This window comes from Epinephelus moara, chromosome 4, assembly GCF_006386435.1.
Source record: "Epinephelus moara isolate mb chromosome 4, YSFRI_EMoa_1.0, whole genome shotgun sequence".
Classification (NCBI taxonomy): Eukaryota; Metazoa; Chordata; class Actinopteri; order Perciformes; family Serranidae; genus Epinephelus; species Epinephelus moara.
This window is the reverse complement of record NC_065509.1, coordinates 41557302-41578312: the sequence shown is the minus strand read 5'-3', so window position 1 is coordinate 41578312 and position 21011 is coordinate 41557302. Positions and strand designations below refer to the sequence as shown.

General features: G+C 38.3%; 1 protein-coding gene across 2 annotated transcripts; it reads left to right on the top strand.

The window, feature by feature from the left end:
• The first annotated feature begins 506 nt into the window (after window positions 1-506).
• Window positions 507-19264, top strand: LOC126389253 (ubiquitin-conjugating enzyme E2 2-like). Of its 2 annotated transcripts, XM_050042834.1 has the most exons (8): window positions 507-864; window positions 10952-11015; window positions 11145-11176; window positions 14042-14119; window positions 15168-15273; window positions 15566-15659; window positions 16532-16583; window positions 18636-19264. In XM_050042834.1, the coding sequence occupies exons 1-7, from the start codon at window positions 841-843 to the stop codon at window positions 16578-16580; spliced, it is 447 nt and encodes a 148-aa protein (XP_049898791.1). In that variant the 5' UTR covers window positions 507-840; the 3' UTR covers window positions 16581-16583; window positions 18636-19264. The 2 variants fall into 2 exon arrangements, with proteins under 2 accessions (XP_049898791.1, XP_049898792.1); XM_050042835.1 differs by lacking the exon at window positions 16532-16583 and having other exon boundaries at window positions 511-864.
• Window positions 19265-21011: the final 1747 nt, after the last annotated feature.

Sequence of the window (21011 nt, the reverse complement as noted above, 5' to 3'; positions counted from 1 at the left end):
CCTCTGGCATCAACAAGGCATTTTGGCTCACTGGATATTTTCTCTTTTTGGGACCATCCTCTGTAAACCCTAGAGATGGTTGTGCTGAAAATCCCAGTAAATACTCCACCAACAACCATGCCACGTTCAGAGTCACTTAAATCACCTTTCTTCATCATTCTGATGCTCCGTTTGAACTTCAGCAGCTCGTCTTCACCATGTCTACCTGACCAAATGCATTGAGCTGTTGACACATGATTGGCTGATTAGCTATTTGAGTTAACAAACGGTTGAACAGGTGTACCTAATAAAGTGGCCGGTGAGTGTATATAGTTGTAAAATGTCCATTAGAGAGTGTACACACTTCTGACTCTGATCTTGGTGGGTGTCATTTTGCAGTGCCAGAAACAGTGTCAGAGTGAGACCTCCTGCTCCTGCTGCTCTGACAGCTGCGCTCTGTTTGCTCGGTGCCTTAAAACAGCGTCAGAGTGAGACCTCCCGCCTGAAACAGCGTCAGAGTGAGACCTCCTGCTCCCGGTGCTCTGACAGCTGCTCTCTGTGTGAAACGGAAGACATTTTGAGCTGCTGCGGTCGGTCCGGTTCATTATTCTAGTGTCAGCCTGAAGTCAGGGCTGACGTGCTGGAGAGTCAGTCTCCAGTCTCGAGCTGAAAGTCCGTGAGAAAAAGACGGAGATTTAACGAAAAGACAAGTTGTAGTTTAACCGGTGTATGTGTAGCACAGCTAGTTAGCTTCGAGCCAGCCTACAAAAGCTAGCAAAGTCCTAGATGCTCGGTAGTTAGCGTCACCTAGCTGGCCTGCCCTCCTCCTCCACCTCTTCCACCTCGACAGCCGCAGACACAATGGCTTTAAAACGAATTACCAAGGTAACGGACTTCCCCCTTTTCCCCTCACATTTAATTAAAACCAGAGTTTGGCGGTTGTAGCTTTCATAACTGATGTTTGTCAGCCGTTAGCTCGTTAGCTAGCACAGTTAGCTTTGTGAGCAGCTGCTGCCGATGACACAACATATGACACAAACCGTCAGATTACAGCTGGGCTTTGCTTTGAGACGTGTCGAGTTATTTTCTGTGTGTTGTGTTTCGGTGTGTCTGTGTGAACTTGAGGCAGGTTTTTGGTAGAAACCCCCCGCGGCGGGTGTTGAAGGTCTCAAATGAAACAATAAACCGGTGTTAGCTTTAGCTTGAGGCCTCTCACTGAAATGTTTTGTAGTTCATTTAAATAATTGTGAGGTTACATTCATCTTACAGACACCTGCTTTTGTTTTGTCCACGTTGAGTTTCGGTTTTCAGTTACAATGAAGTTTGTCTTTCAAGTTTGCAGTCAGTAAGTGGAGGAAGAGGTACTGAGGTATTTTACTAAAGTAAAAATAGTGTACAAATACTGTGTTACAAGTAAAAATCATGCATTCAAATCTCACTTTGGTCCAAAAGTATAGCATCTACTCATCTATCCATTTCATGTCTATCACTTTACAGATGCAGCAGGTAAAGGTGGAGATCTTTTTAATTACATTTTTATATACTTTTGTGTAGTGCTGGTTAGGACAATCAGGCAAAATTAAACAGTTAATAAGGTCATAAGGACAAAAGTGAATACGATTTATTACTAAGTAGATTTTCACTGACAAAGAATTTGCTTTGGTTTTTTGGTGCATACATTAAACATACAAAAAACACATTTAAATAGGCCAAACAGAAAAACACTCAAGAACATAAATATAGGTTAGAAAAGATACTACAAAAATATGACAAAGATATTAATTTTAAAAGTACCATAACATCAAATATGTATCATTTTCCCCCTTATGTGTTATTAAACTGAATATTTTTGTATTGTTGGTCAGACCAAACACATGTGGAACCGTCAAAACATTGTGTGAGGTATTTAAAATGCTGTCAGGGAGGTTTTGCCTGTTTAACCCTTTGGGAGACACAACAGGCTTTTTGTTCTATTTTGCACACCGTCATAACAGTGAACTTGAATTTAATGTGTGACACTGCAGATGCAGTTCAGAGAGTACTCAAAATTATGTGATGTCATTAAAGCTGCATTTAAAATAGTTCGTTAAAAGTCCAATAGACAAGTATGATTTTTCTTTTACTGTACCTGAAAATAAGAACTATGTTCTTGTTCACCTTAGTGTGAGTTCATGATATCTACATATGGAGCACATCCTTGTTTATGGAGATCACCATGTTGCACCGCCATGTTTCTACAGTGGCCCAGAACGAACAAACAAAACACTGGCTCCAGAGAGGGACATTCATATTCTTACATCAGCCACTATAGTGAGAAACCCATTTGCGACGAGCAGCGTTGGAAAAAGACAGATTTTGTAACGTGAAAATGAATGGACCCAGTTGAAATTACCAGGTCCGTTTGTTTTGGAGAAGTAAAGACCTCTGTGGATAATTCAGCTCCTGGTAAAAACCTACTGAACAACAACATGATGGTGAACTAAAACCCTTTGGCATGAGTCCGAAACAAGACATTAGATGACATAATTTTGGGATTTGGGAGAGACAGACCGACATTTTTCAACATTTTAACACATTTTTGGATAAAATGATTAGTCGACTAATTGAAGAAATAATCGACAGATTAGTCGAAAATGAAAATAATGGTTAGTTGCAGCCCTAGTCAAAATCTGCAATCCTCTCTGCTAGACGCCACTAAACCCCGCTAAATCTTACACCTTGAACCCTTAAGTAACTGATAAATAAATGCACTACAGTTAAACGCACACAAAGTATAATACAGTCGAACTGAAGTCAAACTTTTTTAAAAGGAAGGTAAGCAAGGTTGGAAATGAACTATGTCAGGTGGATTCCAAAATAATAGATTATTGTTTTTTTGGCCTGTAAGAGAAACAAGCAGCCACTTAGATTTTTTTAACCAGCATTTGGCTTGTGACTGGTGCTGATTTCCAACCCTGAAGGTTGGACAGGTGTGTAGCACACACTTACACATACTGTACATATTTGTAAGGGTTGGTTGAATCTTTATGTTTCAACAGTGCTGTGGTTAGCATGTAGCCGTGATATCTCGGGGAAAAAACATCTGCTTTTTGAGGTGACCTCTCACTCTACTAGTAGAGTGCACATGTCCTTTGCAGCGGCCCAGGTTCGATACCAACCCGTCACCCTTTGCCGCGTGTCATTTCTCCTTTCTTGTCACTCTTCAGCTTTCAACACATCCACCACAAAGTTCACTGTATACCAGTGGATATCAGTTACAACTGAAGTTTAACTCATCTGATTAGGGCTCTGCCAAACTTTTACATTCGAACTATCTTTTGAATAAAGCTTCAAATGTCTGTTGTCACATTTTATGACGTAATTTAAAAAAAAAAAAAAAAAATCAGACAAAATCCTCAATTTGAATAAAATTATACTATCATTACTACATGTGTGTGGGGAGAGCAAACAGTTTTTTGCCTGCAGTGAAAATGTTGGTGTTGAACTTCTAAACACCAACAAACATTGTTTGAAGCAGGATATTTTGTCAGAAGTAAACTGTAAATTTTGGAAATGATTACAACTATCTTCTTATCAAGAAATCTGGACATTTTAGCTTTACAACGCTCTGGAGTTACTGGAAATGCTTGGGTCACAAAAGTCAGAAACAGTCAGTCAACTCTGTAGGGCTGCAAGATATGCCAAAAAAATCCTATTGTAGCCCAATTATTATGACAAATATTGTGGTTTAAGTTGCTGTTTTAGTGGCAATGGTATTTTTTTCATTTTATGTTAAGTGGAAAAATATAAAAAATAAGTGATTTTTACTGGGGTCTGCACCAAACAAACAAATTTCCTTACATCTTGGAATATGATTAGTAGGCCAGGGTGCCGTAGCACCACAATGCTTCATTTATAACGTAACATTATGACGCATTTTACCTTTATAAAAAAATTGTGGCTCCTGTGATTTGAAAATTGCATTTGACTATATTACGATTGCGATAATATTTCACCTAAGTGTGCAGCCTTGCGCCACTGGAATCTAATGAAATAGTGCAAATAGTTTAGTACTAATAATATAAGTGTAGCCTAACCTTTGCAGAAACAACAGATTCAGACAGATTAAATTGACATGCAAAAATGCAGAAATCGAATGTCAGTGTTGTGATTGAAGCTTTGAAGCATGGAAATATTCGGTACAGCCATAAATCCGATTCATGTGGGAACAATGATGTAGTTTATTGAAATGTCAGCTGTATGACACCCAAAAAGAATTTTTAAAGGTAATACTCATGGCCTTAACACGTCAAGGAAATATTTCAAGCACTTGTTTTTCTCTCTTGTTCACTTTGTGTGTGGCAGCATGTGTTTCAGTGTCTAAACTCTTGACTTTTACATTCTTTTGCGCAACAGAAACACTCATCTGTGAAAAGAATCAAGCAGTTTACCTTCTTGATATTTTTTAAATTAAATACTGTCTACCATGACACAGTATTTCCCCGATATTCATTATAGCTGCTAAAAATTAAAGTAAAGGAGGAACCAGTGGATCGAAGGAACTTCCAGGGGACGTATTTAGTGCAACGTGACTTTATTTTTGTCGAATGGATTGAAAAAGTAATGGAACATTATTAAAAACACTGGTAATAGTGTGAGGACTTTAACACGAGGGTAAATGTCTGCTCTCCCAGCTGCTTCTGTCACAGTCAGTGTCTGAATTCCTGACCATTTTCTCTCCTCCTAAACTCAGTCAAATCTGAAAGATGAGCCGTGTGTGTGCCGAGCCTGTATGTCACATACCAACACACACACAGTTTGGCTTCAGGCAGACCTGCATGCTGGAAATACAAACCTCTCGTCCTATAAGCAGCCGTGTGTTTTCACCCCCGCTCCACTGATATATCCTGATCTGGCCTCCCGACTCTTCTGTCCACACGACTCGCTGAGTAAAAATAGGCCTGCTGCTTACACATCAATAATGACCCGTGTGTCTCAGTTTGTTTTTAATGCTGCATTCACATGGGAGACACAAGTTCAGCTTCATGTCTCAGCTGCTGGCGTTAGCCTTCGAAATAAATATGTCTTTGTAGTACTGTGGGGCTTCTTGAATAGATTTCCAATCAATGATTTGGTCGGTGCAATTTCAGAAGAGTGAGAAATGTCCAAGGGGACGTCTTCAGATGTCTTGTGTTGTCCGAACAACTGTCCAGAAGTCAAATATACTCCGTCTACTGTGATGTGAAAAAGCAAATCTGAGACATGGGAGAACAACTGGAGGTTGTTTAGTAAATGACATTATTGATTAATTGATAATGAAGTTGTAGATTAATGTAGATCTAAAATGAAGCAATAATCATTTTTAAAAATCAATTATTGCTTACATTTTTTTTCCTTCGTCTTAAAATATTATGCTGAATGTCTTGAAACAAGCACTATGATTGTGTCAGTTTTGATGCCCATTGTTCACTACTTTCTGATAATTATGGACCAGTTGATTTCATTGAAATTGATTGGTAATGAAAATAATTGACAGTTGCAGCCATTATTTAATTAACTAATCATGTCAGTACCATGGTGTGAAGTCCACGTATGTTTTAAGAACCCAAATGCCAGAAATGTTTTGGGAATTGTACGTTTCTGCAAACCAGATATGGATATGTTGAATCTTTATGTTTCAACAAGACTGTGGTTAGCATGTCCCCGGGATATCTTGGGGAAAAAACATCTGCTTTTTGGGGCGACTTCTAGCTCTACTAGTAGAGTGTACGTCTCAGTGTCATCTCTCCTTTCTTGTCACTCTTCAGCTGAGCTAATAAAGGCCAAGAAGCCCTAAAAAATACTGTTAAAAAAGTGCCACTGTGCTGCAGGAAATGCAGCAATGTCTTTAAAAAACAACAACCATTTTTTGTTGCACTGTCATGCAGGAAATGCAGTGATGTCTCCATAAAAACCAACCGCCTTTTTGTGCCACCATCCCGACAAGATGTGCAGCAGTGTCTCGGGAAAAACAAAGACCTCTTATGTCACTATTCCGGCAGGAAAACAGCAATGTCTCGAAAAAAAAAGACCAATTCTCATGCTTAAAAAGCTGCTGAAACTACAGTGAAGGGACGCTACAAAACACCCATGTTTGGTGCCTAAAAGGTCCTGGATAATCACCAGTGACTCACTAAATCACAACCCGTATCTTATAATTTTCGGTCTTGAACAACGGTGTGCAGGTTGGCAGCCGTCTCACTGAAGTGACTTTCCAGTCACCATCCCCCCCACCTCCTAATGACGAAGTCAGCTTATATACTGCGTCAGTATAGAAACGTTGATATGATACATATGAAACGTGCAAATCTGATCTGTTTTTTGGCAGAAACATACAAGGCTAGCATTTTTTTTCGTGTCGTTGGCTGAATCAAAAGAGATGTTCAACTTTATGGTGGCATCAAATTAAAAAAAATTAAATCAAGTTTTGTGATAAAATATTAAACTCAACCGTATCAAACAGCCAGTAAATGAGCCCTTCAGTGTAGAATATGTTGGGGCCATGGTTAATCTTATGATTTATTTTTTCTAGTAATCGATTAACTAAACATCAGAAAACAGTGAAAAATGTGCGTCACATTTTCCTGGAGCTGTAGGTGACCTCTTTAAAGGTCCTGTTTTCTTGGACCAACAGGTTGAAACATCATGGCTCTCTTTGACTAATCTAATACTTCACAGACAGCATGTGTGTCAGCTCACAGCAGCAGATCTATGGTCACTGTGTCAGTTAACTAACTGTGGTGACATCATCTTCATCATCCTTTTCTTCAGCCTTCACATGTTCAGTTGCACCAGAAAACTCCACAATCTAGTTGTCACATAAGATTCACTAAACATGCAGCTGCTGACGGGTAAAAAAGTTCCTGTTCTGCTCCGAGTTACGATCACGAGTATGACACGTTTGTGTCTCTGCAACACAAGCAGAAACTGATGTTTGTCTTCATCAGTGATCTTTAACTTACTGGAAATTCTAACGTTGATACAATACCTTGAAAAATATATTCGATACCATTTCTGATAACACAGGAAAAAATTGACACAGAGGGCATACATTTTTAAAGGCCTATTAAAAGAGAAATATAACATGCTAACGACTTTTCATTCCGTGATTAGTAGCAGAGAACAGACTGTAGTAAACAATAAGAACGAGAGCACAGCTGATACTGTGTATCGATACTGTGGGTAATGACTATGAAATCCATTTAAAATATTCAGAATATATCGATAAATTTATTTATCACGTGGCATCTGTTACCCTGAAGTTTAATCACCTTAAATGTTCAGACTTAAAAGGTACAAATGTGACCATGTCTGTTGCTCCAATATAACATGGGCAGGAAACTTGCAGGTTATAAGGATGCTTTGACATCTAAACTGTGGTGCATTTACCTGTTTGGTTTGGTGAATTTAGGCTGGTTTGAAAGCTGGTAATCAAACTCTAAATTGGATTAAACAATCGGACCGAGACTGTCTGAAAAGTATCTGTTCTTAAGCTGTGTTTCCACCAAACACTTTTGTACCCTTAGAACCTTATGTAACCAGTACGGGCACATAGGGTTGCAACGGTATGAGAATTTCATAGTAGGATAACCATCTCTGAAGTTATTGTGGTTTCACTGTATCATGGTAGTTAGAATTTATCTTATCAGTCAGATTGACCCTTTTAAAAGAGAAGTGTTGGTGTTTGTGGAACAAACATTTTATTACTATAATTGAAACTTGAAACCATTTTGTTAATGGAGGTTTGTGTAAAAAGTCGTCCATTAGATAATAACTAAAATAAAGAAGAGATTCAACATCCAGTTGCTTTTTTCCAGTATCATAGATTAGAAAATGTACTCAGTATGATAACCGTCAACTTATATATTATGGTATACCTTGAAACTGATATACCGCTGCAGCCTACAGACTCGGAACTTGTTTGTGGTTTGAGTCACTACTCTTTCTTGAACAATCAACGGACTGCAGTGTTTCTAGCTCTAGCTCCTCTAATCTTTTGGTATCAGATCAGTGTGCTAGGTACCCCAACAGAGGGGTGACGAAAAAAAGGATATAACGAAACAGTTTTGTTGGTACCATCCACAACTTTTTTACAGTGGAAACGCAAAAATCACCGTTCTAATGTGGATCGACCTGAACTGAACAAAACCAGACTGCTCACTGGAAATGAGGCTTTGGTAAACTTGTTTGTGGTTGGAGCAGAGCAGAACAACCACATATTTTTGTGACAGATGTTTCTTTTTGCATGAATTAAAGCTATTATTAATTTACTCTTCTGGTCAGGATATTGATCATTTATTCTGACTGACCAACAGTCAAAACACTTAAACTTAAAATAATATGTACGACAGCGAAGAAGCTAACCCTGACGTTGAGTGTTTAACATCTTTACTTGATAAATAACTTGTCTCGTTAAGTAATTAGAGCACTTTTGTTTTGATTATTTCATGTATAATGTGTTAAATTAATTCGAAGAGCTCAAGAATCAAATTAATCAATGACGCAGTCGGTAGGACAAATTAAAAGATATAAATGTGCTGCCATTTGTTTCATGTTAATTCCATAAACGTACATTTTGGATGTGATTTGTTGCAGTGAGATGTTGATTGTGAATTCAGTCAGGCTCTAAGTATGTTTGGTTTTGAGGCCTGGTCAGTGGTAAAGTCTTCAGGTTCTGACGGAGGTGACGGTTTGTTGCTTTTCATCCTCCTCAACAAAATAATTACAGGTATGTTTAGAGGTAGCTTAAAAAACAATGACGATTTTATTGTATTGGTCAAATGCTCATTTCTGATGTATAGAAGTTTATTAGAAACACATGATGTGAGGTTATATCTTGGATGTGCACCTGTTTGGTTTTGTTGAAATATCTCATTCATAAATTTTAAAAGATACCTGCACTCTTGATTCAACAGCAGGATAAAGCCGGCTTGTGGGTGAGGTTGACATGTTTGGTTTGTGGTTGAATGAAGCCGATCTCTTAACAGACATCCGTGATAGTGTGTTGACAGACGTAACGTGTTGTTTGAACATGTGAAGCCTTGACAGACAGGCGCTGCTGGGCTCTTTCTCCACGTAGTAACTCTATTTCCTTATCTCATCTGAACACAACCGGCTTTACTTGTCGTTCATGGTGTTTCAAAACACTCGCTGACTTCTGAGAACTGATGGAGTTAAAAGAATTTCTGCAGCTTCAGACAACAGAGGAAGACGTCAGCTCAGTAAACACAGGGTCGAGAAATGCAGAAATAAGAACATGGAAAGGAGAAGTTGTGGTTTTAAGAGAAGTTGGTGTTAGAGCTCATTACAGAAATATTTTAGTTAACCCATTGTTAATGATTTAAGATGATGATGTACCAGCTCATGGGCTGTTTAATTTAAGGGCTTTTTTAAGGGTAAAGGGTAAAAAAAAAGAAGCAGTGGGAGGGCTCTCCCAGCGCTTCTTTAAATGATGTGGTCCTCATGGATATGTTTCTATGACAACAATATCTTGACACTAGCATTAGCTAGGTAGCTAACGTGACGCTACATCAACAGAGGGTTGAGGGTCTTCTCCCTTAGTTGTGATGGTAGACAGCAGCCTAGCTAGATAACCAGCAGTGACGTCAGCAACACCTTTCTTAAAAGTTAAGAGATTTCCAACCAGAAGCGCTTTGAGCAGCCGAACACAAAAGGCGGGGCGCTCTGAAAAATAACGCTGGACGTGGCTTTTTTTTTTGTTGGACATACGCTCTGTCGTTATCGGAAACAATTGAAAAGATGCCGGCGCTGAGAATAAAACACAATGTGCACACTGCCACTTAAGGGCCTTTTAATCCATGCAAATAACTTGTCATAACCTTTAATATATTAGTCCATTGATTATTCATTAATTAACCCAACATGTGTTGTCAGTGTCTAAACTTTTACCAAATAACAAAGCCGCCCCTTGAAAATGCATCTTACCTGAAACACTAAGGTTATTTTAAGGTAAAATTCAGAAGTGCTTTTGGTGGTGATTTGTACATTTTTAAGAGTTTTTCTTTTACATTATCTGAAGAAAAACACTTAATTGGGGCTGGATGATATGGGAAAAAATCAAATATGAAAATATGTTTGACCAATCACCTTGATATGGGTATTGGTGCAGTATTGTAGGGTTGACAACTGGTGCTTTCACAAAATATTTACACACTGTGTGTAAAGGCAAATAATACAACAGATAAATTACATCACTTTGCTGTAATGCAGACTTTAAAAACAGGTAAAGACAACACATGGGACGTGCCCAAAATCTAAGACCATGTCTAGACTATCTTGCAGTATCTTTATAATATTGATTTATTGCCCAGCTATACTCTTAACCTATTAATAGACCTCTTGACAGAGAATTATGGGATCGTCAGCTTTGAACTCTGTTGTCATCTAAACCAGCTGACTGCAGCATGGACTCAGTCAACAACACAAAACATGTAAATCAGACAGAAGTAGACTTGTTTTGAAGGAGATGTTCCTCTGTTGATAAAGTCGGGACTTAAACAGTTAACTCTTTCAGTTAGTGGTTAGTCTTTCCCTTTGTTAGATGAGATGAGCTGCAGCCTTGTTCCTCAGTGTGTTTGTTTGTGACACCTGGCATTGACGTTTTCAAAACAGGAAACAGTCCAAGAGAACAAAATGCAAAGCAGCAAACAACAGCACACAAACCGGAAACAAATGAGAGATGCTTGTTGCTTGTTTCAGTGGCAAAACAGAAAACTGGAACACCGGGAGAATGATGTGAAAAGAGAAAAGACATTTTGATCATTAAGAAAAAATTTATAGCCCGACTTACTGGTAAACAGCTCCTTTTGTTTTGAAGGTTTTCGTGATTGATTGTGTCTTAACTCTAGACTTTAAAATCATAGTTAATGTATGTGTAATGTAAATTTCTTCTTTATTTTAACTTTATCTTTCTTCTTCTCGCTCTGTGTTTTAGGAGCTAACCGATCTGTCCAGAGATCCTCCAGCTCAGTGCTCTGCCGGACCTGTCGGTGAAGACAGTAAGATCATTTTCTTTTAGTCTTTTCCTCACATGTACAGAACAAACAAAGACACATACACACTCTATTTTCTGTACACCTGACCCACAGTAAATGCTTTTGTAACCATTTCCTCCCCCTTTTTTCCAGTGTTTCATTGGCAAGCTACTATTATGGGGCCTGTAAGTATCAAACTGCTCTGAATCAAGTGTTATGTTGAATAAATGTCATCATGATTACTGGATTCATTATGACGTGACTGGATACAACTCAGATTTTGTTCTGGAGTCTGAAGGGAAATAATGTTTTTACTAGGCTCAGCACAGCATGACATAAGTTGTATTTATATAGTGCTTTTCTTTTGACTTGTTAAATATAACATCGGTACTCTACATCAGCAAAACAGAAACAGTCTATTTCCTACCCGACCCCACCCAAACAGAGAAACTAGAAATAAAGAGTGACAAAACAATCATGAGAGAAGATAAACAGGTATAACGCATCATCAGTGTGCTTCCACCTTGTCCTTTCACTTCCACATTTACACCAAACAAAATATAAACGCAACTCTTTATATATATATATCTTTATTTATATATATATATATATATATATATAGATTCCATTTTTATGAGCTAAAATAAAAAAGTAAGACTTTCTATGCACACAGACAACTTGTTTCTCTTAAGTTATGTGCACTAATTGAGCACTTCTCCTTTGCCAAGATAATCCGTCCACCTGACAGCTGTCAAGATGCTGATTAAATAACATGATAATAACACAGGTGTGTCCTGGGCTGGTCACAATAAAAGGTCAAATTTGTGCACAGGATTTGAGAGAAATATGCCTTTTGTGTGCATGGAAATAGATATGTTTTTAGCAAAAACAAGAGTGCTGCATTTTTTTGTTGTTGTTGTTAAGTAAAATCCTGCCACTCATGAGAAAGTATTTTTTTGGCCTGTCTGTGTCCAAAATATTAGTGCCAAAACTTTTTGACTCACCGGCCACAGGGGCTGAAAATCCACACACATACATTTGTTTTAGTAAACTTTATTGAGATAATCAGGTATTACGGTGAATACAAACTTAAAGAAGAGACCAAAGCAAAATCTGAAGCAAAACGATTTCCGTATATTAAACAATTCATCACCACAGCCCCAGTATGACAGTAACTTCCCTCTAGTAAGCAGTGATGCAGTGTGTGTGTCTGTGGCTTTTACTCTGAAAGGTAAGAACATACAGAGTGAAGCTGTAATGCACTGCCGTTGACAATGTGGAAGTCAATAAAAAAGTTTGTCGTTTTAATTCAGACTACAGATGGGAGCAACTCATAACTCTCAGCTATACTTTAGCATCATGATAGTGAGCAGCAGACCGGTGGCAAGTGATATTTTAGCGGAGGATCAGCTGACATCCGGTATGGTAAATAGTGCCAAAAAACTAGGAGCACTTGAGACGATCAACTTGAGGCACCGTTTACACACGTGTAAAAACACATTTGTAGTGTGTGTGTGTGTGTGTGTGTGTGTGTGTGTGTGTGTGTGTGTGTGTGTGTGTGTGTGTGTGTGTGTGAAACTCTGACACTGACAGCAAAGGAGCCGCAGAGCAGTGCGCTTCTAAATGACACCAAAATGCGGTGCAGACGCAGCATAGTTTTTTATTATACATCTGTTTTGGTGCGAACATTTACCTGCCTGTGTGACGGGTAGCCCTCTGATTTCAGCCCCTGCACGCATCCACAGTATTCCCATTTCTCGAGGGCCATCTTCTGCGTCTGCTAGAAAGTCTGTAGTGATGATAGAGACCTTCTTCACAGAATATAATTTGACTTGTCACGGCAGGGAAATCACAGTTGTAACTGATTTCATTAACAACGTCTCACTTCCATCAGGTGTCATAACAGTGAGTCAGCATACACAATGCCAACACTCTGGAACCAGCTCACCTGAATGGGATGCAGTTGTTTTTAATGTCATTAATTAAACCTGAGTGTTTCCTGCTTTAACAAACTAAAATATCTGCTGTGGAAAAGGTTTTTCAACAGACGTTTGCTGCAAAGTTGCAAAAACGTTCAAAATACTTAGCTGCGTCAACTTCCTAATCACCTGCAAAGCGCTTTGTTCGACTGTTGTAGATGAAAGCAGCATCAGTTCAAAGATGTCCGTACGAGCTTCTTATTCAGGCAGTGAAGTGACTGATCTATATTTGGGTCGGACAGTTCAGGGGACTCCATGAGAGGAACAACCCACTCTGGAGCTCCCTGAGTGCAGAGCTGTTCTTCTGTTAACATTCACACTGCGTATAGGAACACTGAAGATGAGGCAAACTGGCCAGTGGTTGGTAAAGCTACTGTTTTTTTTTTTTGTTTTTTTTTTTTAAATGGCAGTTGCCGGTGCTGCGTTGACAAATATGGTCAATCAATCACCACTCAGTTGCGTCACTCTTGATTCCTCTTGTGCTGTGAGAATATCCACTCCTAAATAAGAACTAAAAAAGTCCCTTAAAACAGAACTACAATTGTTCCTTGTTTTTGTGGTGCTGACACAATAAAAAAGGGGGATTCTTAAGAACTATGAAAAACTTCCGTTGGTCCAAAAACGCGTCAAGTTATTTATTTGTCATATGCAGTACAGAGTACAGAGAGGCAGCTGTTGCCAATGAAAGTCTTATAGCTCAGGCTCCGTCCAACAGAGTTCATTAAATAAAAGAAAAGAGGAAAAACATGCAAGGACAAAACGGCAATCTTTGACATAAAATATAGCAGAAATGAACAAACAACATGTAATATCAGATATAAAATATATATACTGTGGTCGACATAACTGCAAAGTCAGTGAAAGTTTATAATGTACATGTGTCATGTAATGCACAATTCAAATTCAATTCAAAACACTTTATTTGTCCCCAGTAGTACTACAAAGTATAAGTAGGACTTTACTAAAACAATTATTAAAGCACAGTTAACGTGAAGTATTCTGAGGAGTGATGGTGTGTGAACATATGAATGTTTAACCTCTGTTCTTCTTCCTGTGTTTTTTCTGCTGCAGCCTGACAGTCCCTATCAGGGTGGCGTATTTTTCCTGACTATTCATTTCCCTACAGATTATCCCTTCAAACCACCCAAGGTCAGTAAGAAGCTGCTCTCACTCATCTTTCTGACGTCTTCAGTGTCAACACAGACTTTATCACCTAAAAAGACATTGTTTGTTTTATTTTTTTGTAAATTCGATGTTTTCAAATGTGAGTTTTGGGTTTGAATGTAAAAACACAGTCTATACATTTCTTGGAGTAGGAAAGAATGATTTAATAAACCTGAATGATACTTAAAATGGACATGAAAGGAAACTAGATGTGATTTTGTCCTGTGAGCAGAATTGGTTACGAGGTGATGTCATGTGCTTTGCTGGAAAAAAATGTTTTTTATATTTTTAAATTTTCCTTCCAACTATAGTTTAGCTGTCCGACCTGAAACCATCAGGTCCTAACGCAGCATCAGGCTCAGACGTGGTCATTTTAAGCTCTTTTTACACAGAGATCTTTCAAAACTGCCACAACAAAGACCCTTCATCACGCCGGCTTCACTTTTTTAGACAGGACCAGACCACGCTGGCGTCATGCCGCCACAGTGTGTGATTTTAGACAGAATGCCGGTGTTCTGGATTCAAAAGAGACGTGACGTTTAAAACAACGTCAGCCTCTAATGTGACATATGACATACGCGCCGATCGGTGTTATCTAAACAATAACAATGGGATAATGTGGCAATAACAATAATTTACCGTCCCTGTTTTATTGCGGTAGATCTCGTCCTCTGCTTGGAGGGTAAGGACCTTGCGGGCCTCATTTCTTCCCACATTTTCGGTTGCTGTTCTTCTTTTTTGAGTTAGCTGCTAACTGCTTCTAGCTGCTTTGTAAATCTCCCAGTGGTGGGTCGCACACATAATATACCGTCAAAACCTCACACCCAGCCTATCCATGATCCCCTCCTACCGGCTGTCCCTTTCACACAAACATCAATTTAGCACTGTTACTACCTCTGCTGCCGGCTTTAAGGTGAGCCAACTCTGTCCTCCACATGGGAGAAGAGCTCAGACTTTGCATTTAGGTGACGTACAGAAGCTCCTCTGATCTGTAAAGATGTTTCTCAGTGTTTCTGTTTCTTCTTCCCGTCAGGTCGCCTTCACAACAAGAATTTATCACCCAAATATTAACAGTAACGGCAGCATCTGCTTGGATATATTGAGATCACAGTGGTCTCCTGCATTAACTATCTCTAAAGGTGAGGTGTGTGTGTGTGTGTGTGTGTGTGTGTGTGTGTATTTTGGGTTTAATTAATTTGGCTTAAAGTGATATTCATAAGATAAGATTCATATCGGGCATTCAGGCTTTACAAAACAAAAATGAGTGAACAAGAAAAGTAAAAATCTTTGGCTTTTACTTTCTTTAAAGTTTTACAAATTTCACCATCAGTGAAAACACACTTAGTCATGTCTCAGAAGCCAACTTTGATTTCAGTTGTAAAAATATTGAAATGTCGGTGATGTTTTAAACGCCTGTTTTTCTGTCTGCAGTCCTTTTGTCCATTTGTTCTCTGTTATGTGACCCGAACCCTGACGACCCGTTAGTGCCAGAGATCGCCCGCATCTACAAAACAGACCCTGTTAGGTGAGTTCATATCTGTGAAATAAAAAAGAATCAATCTCATCACGGTTACAATCTACCTACCTACCTTTTTAGATGTACTGTATATAAATGGCGACGCCCAAAAGAACATACAGTCAGTAAATAAAAGGCAGTGTTTCCCAAACATCAGCTCCTGTTTGTCTCCTGAGCAGGAAGGGAAATATATATAAAATAAACACGACCTTTGCAGATAAAACTTTGTGAAATAAAGTAAATGACCAGTAGTTAAGTTCAAAGATTAAATCAAGAGCAAAACTTTGATCCTCCCTCATCTTTATGATGCAGGTAAGAAATTAACATACAAAATATTTAGTGTTTTTATATCTTTTTCTTTTCTCTGGAGGCTGGTGTTCAGTTTTTTTCGGGACTACTAATCTAAAGGGATAGTTCTGATTTTTTGAGGTGGGGTTGTATGAGGTCGATGTCAGTCAGCACGCGCCCAGCTTGGAGAAGCACAGGTGTACTACCACAGAAGCTAAGCCAGGGGTAGACAACCAAGACAGCAGTAAATGAGCAACTTCCACCTATTTTGTCAAAGGGGTTAGTGGCTTTGAAGCAAAGATATATTGGCTTCAGTTCCCTGTTGGACAGGGCCGTCTGACGGTAAGGTAAGGTGGTGAAAACGTTCTAAAGCTTCCATCACGACACTCCTGTCTGCTTCGTCAAACTGGGGGCATGCAGACGGACATCTACTGTATGTAATACACTGACTGTGGATAAGTACCTCATACAACCTCGCTTCAAAAAATCTGAACAAACCCTTTAAATCTACCCTCAAATATAAACACAGTATAAACCTGAGTCTGACGCAGCAGCAGCAGCGTGGAGGTTTTTAACCAGAGTGTCTGTCTCAGGTATAACAGGCTAGCCAGGGAGTGGACAGAGAAGTATGCCATGCTGTGAGGGGTAAGAGCTGAGCTGTCGTCTGATTGGAGCAGAGTTAACTCACCTGAGCTGCCTGCTGAAGGAAAATGTTTCTGTAAAACTTGAAGCACGTTGATGCAAAGCATGGCTCCAGATATAAAGACAGTCTGAGCTGCTGATCTTTCATGTTTTAGCCTCTCGAATTAAAACTAGAAATCTTTTACATTTCTGCAAGTCAACAAAACACGTTGAGAAGACAGTGTGACACTTAAAACACAAACTGTGACGGTTAGTCAGCAAGAATGTTTAAAAACTGAACTAAGCACAGTGGCTGTGTGGAAGGAAGGAGATGATTATAAAATCTGATTATTAGTTTAAAAACGGTTCAGCAGGAATGAAAACTGAGCTAAAACATGAAAAAACAGTGACGTCGACAGTTTCTGCCTCGTCTGAATTAACTGCTCTTTTTTTTTTTTTTTTACCTGCATGCAGAAAGAAAGAGACACTTAAGTGGGTTTATTTTAATCAATGAAAGCGATACAATACTGGTAAAATGAGATAATGACTTAATTCAACCACAGCACTAGTATCACTTCCTGCCTGGACTTTTGTCTCTGAAATAATTTGTTTTTCTCTCAACTATCTGTGTTCACATTAAACGTAAGTCAGGCTGAAAGTAAAGGAAGTGAAACATGACTAAATACTTGGGCGCGTGATGCAGCATCACCTGGGATCACATGCAGTGATGGAAGTGGTACTCAAATCATTTACTTAAGTTATTTATATATATATATATATATATATATATATATATATAATAAAAAAAGACTACAGTGCAAAAGTTTGCCATTACAAAAGTTCTGCATTCAAATAGCTCCTAAAGTGAAAGCACATAAGAATTAGCAAAATGTAATAAAAGTACTTCTTCTTTGAGCCTTAAATAATGATTTAAATGAAAACATTTGACATGCAGACACAGCAACACTCTTTTAAAAGAGGTCACAGACAGAAAAGGTTTTGGTTTAATCTTTAACGATGTGTTGAATTTCAGAAACAAACATTGTTTTAACATAAAATTAACTGAAACGTAACTAAGGCTGTTGAATACATTATAGTACAGTTGCAGAAAATGGAAATACTCAAGGAAAGTACCTTAAAATTATACTTTTAAGATGAATTAAAATGCAGCATGTAAGCCCCATTTCCACCAAACCCTTTCAGTCCAGTACCTTTGGAACCAGCAGTGACCCTTCAGACATGGTACCTAGACCCTCGGTCTGTTCAGACAGTCCTCTTAAATGTGGGCGGGGTTGTTGTCACTCACTGCTCCGTCAGCACTCGCTGTATTTCCTCATCAGCGGTGACACAGATGGAAGTCTGCACCTGGTTTATCGTCCACAGAACGAGGCTGCACGCCCACATTTTCAGAACAAAATAGAACAGGCTGCAGTGAGAGTCTCTCTCCATGGGATATTTAAAAATAGCAGCTTTGTGCATTTAGTCCTTCTCAGGCAAGCTCAGGGGTTTAGTGTTGCTGTAGCCCACAGGAAGTGAGGATTAGAATATGCAGTTTGTATATTCCTGTCAAAGTTCATATATCTTTTTAAACACTCAAAGATCCACTCAAGTTGTCACAGTGAAATTTAAGGTGTGCTGATGGATTCACGTCATCAACTCATGCATTGAGTAACATTACAAGTAAACATTTCACCTTAAAAGTTGCCGGCAGTCGGCCCAGTGAATTAAATAGTTTCTCAGACTCCAGCTGCTGTGAGAGGCAGCAAAACATCCTTTCATTTTATAGTTATAGTTCACTAATATATGTAAGACTTGCCACAGTATGAACAGTGGTTACATGCGCCTCAAAACCAGCCACAGCTCAGCCCTGAGCAGAGTGACCACCTCACACTGACAGCAGGTCATAAGAGATGATGAGCGGGATCACGTCTGTGTGCGTCTGTACGTTGTTTTACAATCTGCAGCAGGTTGTGTTGCAGCACTGAGTGTGTGTTGTGTTTGCAGGCATGGCATCATCCCCGCTCTCTGTGAACAGCTGACAGACGTTGACTCACCCGTGTGTTTCTCTACCTGCAGGTACAACAAGACGGCTCAGGACTGGACTCAGAAATACGCCATGTGATCCACCTTCCTCTTCCTCTTCTTCTTCTTCTTCTTCTTCTCACTCACTGCTGGAATAAACTGATTTTCTCATGTGGCCACGCCCCCTCCCCTCCCTCTCATCAGCCAATAACAGCAATTTGTTCATTATTTCTTTTTTGTCCTAAATGCTTTTAAACTCTTGATTTTCTCTGCTTTTCAAAATAAAAGTAAAAAAAATAAGTAAACCAGGTGAAGGGCTGAGGACTCTGAGCTGTGAATGTGCCAACTGCAAAACAAAAGAACATGAAGCAGAGTGGACTGAAGAGAGAACTGTTACAATTATAAAATAATTTAATGCATGTCAGTGATTGGTTCATGTGCTGCTGAGATAAAAAACAAACAAACAAACAAAAAAATACAAAAAAAAAGATGACGACAGCTTTTTTGGGTTTTATTCTGTTTTTGTTTTGTTGTTTTTAGACGAGAGAGCCGTTAGTTCATCCATCATCCAACACTGTTCTCCTCTTTTTGCACTGAAGATGAAACTCAAAGCTCTCAACGGCTGATCGATCAACTAATAGCTCTGTGATGGTTTTTTTCTCAATAAAGTTGAACAAATTGCAGTTTTTTTGTTGTACTGTTTTTATTTTATTCTTTAATTTGTGTATTTAAGGCTGCAACTAAAGATTAATTATCCTTAAATCTGCAAATCTATCCAATCCATTAGTTGTGTGGTCAAACAAGGTTGAAAAAATATTCAGTTAAATGTCACAGAAGATAAAAATAATCAACTTATATGATTAATCAGTTCTCAAGATTATCTCTGTAGATGAATTGACTGTTGCAGTTCTTATTTGTATTGATTATTTTGTTCAGAAGTTTAATGATGGAAAATCTTTTCAGTTTCACAAAGCTGCTACAGGATGGAGGCCAGATTTATAGGTACAGGACTGTAAGAAAAGCGAAGTGTCACCAGAAATACTCTGATCTTTACCTGAGTAAAATACCACAGTGTAGAAAGTAAAATCCTGCATTCTAAGTTCTACTCAAGTAAAAGTATTTGAGTATTACCAGCACAATGTAATTAAAGTATCAAAAGTGAAAGTACTCTATGCAAAATGTCCATTGATGGAATGTAATCAAGTACATTTACTCAAGTACTGTTTATTCATGCTTCCTTCTACCTCTACTCCGTACACACGTCAGAGGGAAATACTGTACTTTTTACTGTGCTACATTTATTTGACTTCTTGCATGCACAGAAAACATGAAGCATTTATAAAATATGAAGACAGAGGAGTAGAAGCGCTGCTGGGTCTTAGTAGTTGTCACACAGGTGCTCTTTTCAGGTGCACTGTGTTTACTCCATCTTGTGAGGGGCTGGTTAAATGAGTGAAGTATACTCTCAATCAAAAAATACAAAATGCAAGTCTCATAATAATAAAAACCCCCAAGGCACACTGTAGGGTGTGTGCAAAAATTAAAATGCCTTTATTTTACATGGCAACATGTATCAAAAAGACCACGCGTCGTGACTCACAGGTCGTCATCAGGGTCATTTGTAAAATATGTTTTGTTCTAACCAACAGTTTATGTAAGTACAGCTTAAATGATAATGAAAATAATCGTTAGTTAATAGTTCAATATGAGCTCCACTTCAACTACAAGAGAGAAATTCTGCTTTTACATTAGTGTTTGAGTGATAATAATCTAAAGATATATATATAGAGAGAGATATATGTATATCTATATATATATAGTTGTGTACATATAAGTACATGATGACCTCACATAAATCCCAGCAGTGTTTCAACCTGATTAGTCCAGTCAGCAACATAAGTTAACACACAAATCAGCAATTGTCTTTTAAATCAATATAACCATAGCTGTGAAATAAATGTAGTGGAGTATTAAGTATAAAGTTGAATAAATTTAATGTATAATTGAGTAAACTACAGGTGCCTCAATATTATACTTAAGTATATAAAGCTTAGCCTGCTACAACGTTAACTGTGAACTTTCAGACAGCTGTGGAGGAAGAATTCATATATTTTACTTAAGTAAAAGTACGAATACTAAAATGTAGAAATACATTCATGTCATACATTCAGAACCTTAGGCTACTAAAAAGAACAAAAGTAGGCTATTAGCATGAAAATATACTACAAGAAGCACTCACATACCTAAAAATTAATATTTACTTATCAATACTTTGTTATTAACAGAAAAATGTAGTAATATATATTAGTAGGAAAAGTAAACAGAAATCCCTGTGAACAACTGGTGACTTTCCAGCCCCTGTCTTCAACCCTGCACCTTCTAAATATTATGTTTTTATTCCTTATTTTAAATTGGTTCATGTTTGGACAT